Raw genomic sequence first — 7,573 nt, forward strand, 5'->3', positions numbered from 1 at the left:
AGTCTGGCCCTGCTTGAATCAATTTATCACACCAGCCGCCTTCCCTTGGCGCTCACACATCGTTGGTGCAGGTGCCTGTGTGAATCAGGCAGCTCAGTTCAACGGAGGAAGGTGTGTTCATTGCCCCTGGCAGCGCTGGTCTTTGCTCCCCAGGGAGTCGTTATGAAGGAGGTGAGGCAAGTGCTTATTTTAAAAAGCTGGCACTGGTGAGAGCCAAGGACACCTGGGTTTTATCCTCTGTTTTGTTCCCTTTGCTTTTTACTTTGCCAGAGACGAGCCAACGCAGTGACTGTGGCTTGTAAATGAGGTGTGGCCACGGCTTGGCTGGAGCATGGATCACAACAGGCATCTATATTTAGATCACTCAGTTCTTTCCAGATGAAGCAAAATATTAAAAACAGCAGTTTAAATAAATACAGCAGAAAAACCACCACAGGTGCAAGCTGAACCATGTTACTTGTACAGCCCTGGCCACATAAGGGGCTGCATAGGAGATCTAGTTGCAAGGCCAAGGCCAAAACTATCTCCAGAGGGGAAGCCTACTATGTTCCCCAAAGCTGCCGTTTGTCAGGAGCCAGGGACTTGGGAAAGAGAACTTGGCCATGAGGTCCTGCCTCCTCTCCCAAACATCTTTGATGGATCTGCATCCCATGCACACATCCAGCACAACCATCTCAGGCACAGTAGAAGGGCCTTGAGAGGAGTGGATGAGGCCGCCAGTGTCCCTCATGTGCCTGCAGCACCCAAGCGTAACCCTCACAGTTTCACCTGACCTTTCACGATTGGTTTTATCCGTGACTCCAATCCTATAGAATGGAGCAGTTTAGATATGGCAAGAGATTTGCTCTCACAGGTCATTCCAAAAAACAAGCCCAGTCCCAAAACCCCAATTGTGGGGTTGAAGGAGCTGAAACCAAAACTCCTGTAGGGCAGAATATGGCTCTTTTTCCTGTGCATTTAACTTGGACAAGAGCCAGAAAAGTTCTGTGTAGGCTTTGACACAACTTCAGTGAAGACAAATTCTCTCATTTCCTTGCTTCTGAGAGCCAAGGACAAAGCTGTGTTCCCCTGAAACACGGGGGGTATTTTGTGGAGAAAACATGATTTTACTTCCCAGGTTACCTTTCCCTAAATCACAAAGAAAACAAAAATAACCCTGAACCCCTCCACCTTCTTCTCCCGCCTGCCCAAGAGTCCCTTCATGCCATGTCCAGTTATGCTTCATTTCCCAAGCCATTACACCGAATATTTGGCTTTCTCCACGTCCCAGCGAGCAGGTTCAGCCTTCCTGTGGTCTCCAGGAACACAGGGAATGCTTTGAAGCCCGGCCAGGGGGGAGAGCTGGCGCTGCACGCCTCAGTGCGCCGCAGCCGGGAGGAGGTGCACGTTCTTGCAGGGGCTCCAACTGATTGGACTTTCTGTCTCTCTCTGTTTTGTTTTGTTTTGTTTTGTCTCTCAAGGAACTCATTGAGGTTGATAGCGAAGTGGTGTTTGAACTGGCTGCCTACATCTTGCAGGTAAGCAACAACCTTCTCTAGCTTCCTGCTTTGTGCATCAAAGCTCTTGGAGAGCTGCAAAATCACACCAAAAAGGGCTGAACAGAAGTAGAAGGATTCTCAAAACGGACAAGCTATGAAATTCATCCTTACACACCTTCCATCACTTATAACAATGCAAAACACATACAGAAGGCTCCCAAATCAGAGCTTTCCATCCAGGAAGCAGAAGCCACTGCCCAACATTTTGCATCCATAAAATGTTACGCCTGTTATGCTTGCACCAGCACAGATATGAAATGCCCTAGGATATGATTTAAACCCAGGTGAAATTTAACTGATGAATGAGATTTCCTACATGAAATCCTTCTGTGTTCCCCTCCAGTGACTTCTCAGTGGCGTCTGTTGCACTGGTTTTCCTGTTAGAGCTTGTCCCTGTGAGGATCTCAGTTAGGTTCTTCTGTGTGTGCCCCTGTATTCCCAGTGTGGACAGAAAGACTCAAAGATTTACCAAAACCTTTTTCAGAAACAAGAGCTGTGTCCTGCTCTGCAGGAAGAGGGACGGGCCAGAGAGCAGATTACCAGCAGAGCTTAGTAAATCTGTGGTTCACAAAGAGAAATCTCCAGGATAACAAAGAGGTTTTTGTGAAAGATCCCTTTTTATGAGCGTTCATAGCTGTGGGTGTAGATCAGAGATAATTGTCAGGTGATTCTTGTTCCCCTATTTTTCAGTCTAATTTTTAATTTCTTGTCAGCCATGAAGCTACGAGGATCCACGTGAGCAGAAAAGCTTTCACATGAGACTGCCCTAATAAATAACAAAGCATTGCACTTCTCTATCACTTTTCATGTGAAAATTGCTTCAGGAAGCAATTAAGGCGTAGGGATTTGAATCTTCATTAAGATCATTTTATGTAACAAAAATGGAGTGAGAAAGTCAGGATGGGGGACTCAATTAAAAGCACATTACAGAAATTGCATATTGGCATGTTGGGGGAATACGCATCCAACACCAGGCTCGTTGTGAGGATCATTAGTAGGGTTATGCCTGTATTGTCTGTTCAACCTAATGAATAACTCGAGCAATTAGCGATCCTACAACCAGATCAAGATCTGCCACTGTGGCCCTCATTGCTGTGATTGTGTTTTTCATCGCAGACAAGCACAGGATGTTGCCTGTATTCCTGTAGTAATGTGCAACGTAATGAAAGCAGCCAAAACAGGCCACACCTCTGCTGTTTGCAACCAGAAATTACTACAACCCAAGTCTGTGACAGGATCCAAGGACAGCAGGAGCGATCGTACAGCTCTCTGTTCTACTCTCAGTGTTCACTACAGCATTTGGGTCTGAGAACGGGGATATAGAGGCTCTTCCCCACAGGTTTTAATATGCTCATGCCTGCACAATCTGTGGTGCATCTTTTAGTTTTTGCTGTACATTTAACTTAAATTATGATACTCACGATGATTCCTTCCTGTGAACATAGGAAAGATTGACTTTCAGTTCACTCAGGTGAAAATGGGAACCACTAGAGGACTGTCAGAACTCAAGTGATTTAGTCTGCATCCTTGCTCGTGTCACCAGCACAAATCTATCCCAACCTCAGGATTAAAACTTCATTGAACTTGGGCTGAGTGGTTTTGTGGGTGGCTCAACATCTGCAGAGACAAACACCTGAATGTAAAGCCAGGTTCTCTTGGCATTTGAAAACAAGTTACATTACTGACCAGTTGCAAACTACGTTATTGCACTGTACTTTTAAATAGCTGGCAGCAAATGCTTGACATACAGTTTGTAAAATGCAATTTGTGAGTGAAAAATGCAAAATGTGCATTACATCTATTCAGAAGGTGACGGGGCAAATGTGGAGGGTTCCAGATATCCGGTAAGACTCTGGTATTAACCTAACTACTAGAGTGGAACATTACTAAACGCCGTGATGGTAAAAAAATAGAGATATTTAGCTTTTTATGTAAGAAAACTAAATAATTCCACAAAGTGAGGCATCTCCTTGAAAGCTGAGAGTGAGCTAGGCTTTTCAAAATCTAGTTACTAAAATAACCAGGATACTTGTAAGAAGAGACAGGGAGTTTTCAAAGTCCATGGAGACTTTGGAGACCTTTTACTAATATAACTTCCATATTGAGCCCAATTTGCTAGTATTATTTCCTGCAGCCTGTTTGGTATCCACAAACAGAATAAGAAATCATCTATCCACATATGTCACAAACCTTTGGTTTAATAAATTTGTTTAACTGACTGACATATCTGTCAGGACACTTGACTTAGTCCATTAGAAACTGGTTGCAGAAAATATTTGAGAAATCAGTTAGAAAAGGATATTAATGATAAATTAATTTTGCAAAGTGCTTATCTCGAACAATGGTTTTCTTCTTCTTTTTTTTCTGCTTTTAATATATTTTTTTTTCTTTCCATGCTTCATTTTACAGGAGGCAAAAGGAGATTTTTCAAGGTAAGTGAAGTTAAATGTTTTGTCATTGTGTGCTGTGGGAATGAAGCTCCTTAAATCCTTGTGCAAGTGATACATGACCCAGTTCGTAGCTAGAAATCCATTTTTCACAAAACACAGCCCTTGACCAGAGCACACGTCGCAAACAGCATTGTTTGTGACTGCGTTGTTGACAAATGCCTTTATATGCCCATGAAGTTCAGGAAATAGGGTAGTCTCCAGAAGGAAATTACTAAGGAAATGAATCCACAACTGTTGTTATATCACATAGCTAACCAGAGGCTTAAAATTCCATCACTAATTGATATTTCAGCTTGAATTCGGACAGAGTTATCAAAATCAGAATGTAGATGATTGGGATTCTGCTTCCTTTCAGCCTAAAGTTTGCAAGTGCTGTAAGAAATTCAAAGAGGTGACTGTGCTTAGTGTTTCAGAAGACTGCTGACGAAATGCCGTATTTTCTTGTGGGTTGACACTATCCATGAGTTACACACTACTAGTGATCAAAGGTTGATATCAGGTGATTTTTTTTTCATGCCTCGCATGAGAAACACGAATGTTCTCGATCTGAAGCCCAGGAGAACTGTCAGTTCTAAAAACTTCCATGTACTATATATTACATTTGTGGAACTTGAGTTCAGCTGGAGGATCACAACATGCACTACAGTTTATTTCAAAAAAAAGAAAAAATAAAAAAGTTTGAATGGACAAGGAGGTTGAATTGCCAGCAAAGCATGAAGAAGTGCCTCTTTCATCAGCATTGAGGAATATTGAGGGAAAAGTGCAGAGCTGTTCTGTAGACCCATGGATGATAAACATAATATCTCCTGTTGGACAAAGACTTCTAGACAGCTAAATTTGGACAAATCAGTGAAAAGAGACAATGCATTGCAAGTATTGCATGCTCGTCCCGGAATGTGAGATGACACGAGCTAACCCTTGATAAAAGGAAGTTCAAGTTCTGCCTTATCTGTCCTCAGACCCTCAGTCAGCTTGCAAAATCCTGACAAGCATCTGACCACAGAAACACAAGCCCAGTCTTGCTTCCTTTTTCAGTTCCACCCACTTCAGAATAACTCAGTTATCAGTAGAGTTTGCTTAGGGGCCATGGGGACACATTTGGCTCTTCTATTTACTGCCTGGTTTCTATACCCTGCCAAGCGATTACCCCGGAACAGCTGGACCCAGCAGAGTTTGACCATTCCAATCTGTGATAAACCACATCTTCCAGTGGGTTTGCTGTGAAGAGCAGCATTTAAAGTTTCTCAGAGTATCCTGCACATCAGGAAAACTCAGTTAAAAAGCCCATTTCAGCCACTCTTAATGTGAAACTCAGGGCAGAAAGGAATCAGTTAGATGGCTTGGGGTAATATGTCTAAGAGCATTTTAGCTTCAGGTATCCATTTCATCCATACTTGGAAACCTCAATATCAAGGAGCTTGATGCCCCTTGTAAAAGAAATGATTTGAGTTTATGGCCATGCGTTTGACTGGGCATTAAAACCACAGAAGGTACCAAACCACCTGGTGTTAACTGCGTTCTCCGTGGCAGTGTGACCAGCAGCATTGAAACAGCTTTCAGTGCTTCTCGTCTGTGGATCTCCAAGGTTTTATGTGGAAGGTGGTCACCTTACATCCAGCTCAGAGGCAGAGAAGTGGTGCTGTAAGAGCAAGTTGTAAGTGGGCATTGGAGATAAGGCAACCTGCCATATTAATTGAATTTAAAGCTTTTTGTTGGAGGAAAGTAGAAGAAACCTACCCTAACCTGCTTTGTTCTAGGCACAGACTTAGCATCTGTAGGGTTTTCTGTCCAGCAGCTTCTGTCTAACGTGCACTGACAAGGGTTTATGTGCTGGGCGCGATCCAGGTGCTACTGAAGTCAACGTGAGGTCATTGTGGTCAAGACTTGGCCCACTGCGATTTGTGGTTATTCATATCAGCAGTGTAAAATCTGAGAGGCAAATCAAGCCTGGGGCCAGCAAGAGTTACTGTAGTGGAGAAAAATGTTCTGACTTCGGTTAGGGCTGAAGTTGGCTTCGGTGTTTGAGGTTAGTTGTTGCTGAAATGTTGCTTGTTATAGACTTGGTTGTTCTTTGAAACAGAGAAGCTGTACAGTTGCTGAATCTCTTGCAGCTGAGATTTAAAGATAGTATGTTGGGGATGGTAGCATAGGTTGCGCAAAGGCGGAACTCCTCAAACCCTGCTTTGTACTTAAAAAAAAAAAAAAAAAGCCAATTCTGAGGAGTCGCATGCTTGGAATGCAGGTTGCAGACATGCAGGTTTCCACACAGGTCTTGTCTACTGCCACCCTCGAATTTACAGCCTGTAAGACTGCACACTTCTCGCTGGATCTGGTCCAGGAAAGTACATAAGCTCTGACTCATTCAAAATGATGGCAGAATTGCTATTCCCACGGGAGCCCTCCTGTGAGCTGCTGCCCATCACCCGAGGGGCTGTGACACCCCAAGTTGTCACAGCTTCAGTTGCGGGGTGGCAGCTGTGCACGGAGGCCGTGGCGCGACTACCGCCTTTAGCCCAAGCCCCAGGGCACCCACGGGGTAGATCAGAGCTTCAGGGCTGCTGAGTGCTGCTTTTCAGACCTTCTGGAAGCTCAAAAACCAGAACGGAGTTCACAAAATCTAGGAGGCCACTTTCCAAACTTGTGGACTGTGGCACCTGCAAGGACAGCAGCTCTTACTGCCGCTTTTGGGGAACTCATCCCATACCTGGGGATAAGAGCTGTGCCTGTAGCACTCTGCTTCCCTTTCCTCAAAGAGGATTTATGAGCCAGTTCAAGCACACGTCCTGCATCCTTTGGTTGGGTATCATCATGCGTGACACTTTCAGGGCTGGTTCTGGCTACCTGGCGCCAAACTCGAGAGTCACCAAGTGTCTGCTGGGCCTGGGAGCTCGTAGCCTGAATCACCCTAAAAGAAGAATTTCTTGGGGTTTCCTCTATGTGGCCTGCTCCAGTGCAGAGCTCTGCAAGCAGAGCTGTACAAAGAACAAGTTCTGATTTGATACAGATCTGGGCAGAACTTGAGGCAGGTGTTACTGCTCAGCTAAGTTTTAAAATAAAAAGTTACTTTAAGATTTTTTTTTCTTCATGAAAATACAACAGTTTTCACTTTATTTAAGAGACTCCCCAAATGCCTCAGCAGACAGGACTGAAAAAAGCTTTCCTTTACGCTGGATGTACCACGGAATATTGGATATGGGTATCCATGCTCAGTTGATTCTCAGGATGAACAGGAAGTCTGTGCTTCTTGATATCAGTAACAACATTTTTGACTTCAAAGGTACAGAATCACATATTTAAAGCTCCTAAAATAGTATTTTTCAGAAAGATACAAAGTTTGTTAGCTCAAGCTAATATTATTTCTAGCCAGGAGCTGAGTCATTCTTGGTTGGCAGAGCATGGGCACAACAAGTTGAGATTCCTCTGATAAACCCAAGCGCTATAGGTGTGATCTTTAGGTCTACATACAAGACAGCACTGGAGTGTCTGAGCTAATTTTAAGGGGAGCAGAGTATATTGCTAAAATAGTTGATATTTTCCCTCTAAATTCATCCTGAATTCAGAGTCTGACATTGATCAAAATCTTGG

The 7,573-nt window shown here is 43.8% G+C and overlaps 1 protein-coding gene across 3 annotated transcripts in view; it reads left to right on the forward strand.

The window, feature by feature from the left end:
* The window catches only part of LOC148595165 (FERM domain-containing protein 4A-like), a 199,986-nt gene extending 195,896 nt beyond the window's left edge, over nucleotides 1-4,090 (forward strand). For all 3 annotated transcript variants that reach the window (XM_088522090.1, XM_088522089.1, XM_088522091.1), the window contains exons 6-7: nucleotides 1,461-1,517; nucleotides 3,948-4,090. In XM_088522090.1, the coding sequence (XP_088378216.1) occupies nucleotides 1,461-1,517; nucleotides 3,948-3,974 (84 nt within the window). In that variant the 3' untranslated portion in view covers nucleotides 3,975-4,090. The remainder of the gene's footprint in view (nucleotides 1-1,460; nucleotides 1,518-3,947) is intronic.
* Nucleotides 4,091-7,573: the final 3,483 nt, after the last annotated feature.

This window comes from Tinamus guttatus, unplaced genomic scaffold (assembly GCF_059628265.1).
Source record: "Tinamus guttatus ecotype Peru unplaced genomic scaffold, ASM5962826v1 Tinamus_guttatus_pri_ptg000148l, whole genome shotgun sequence".
NCBI lineage: Eukaryota > Metazoa > Chordata > Aves > Tinamiformes > Tinamidae > Tinamus > Tinamus guttatus.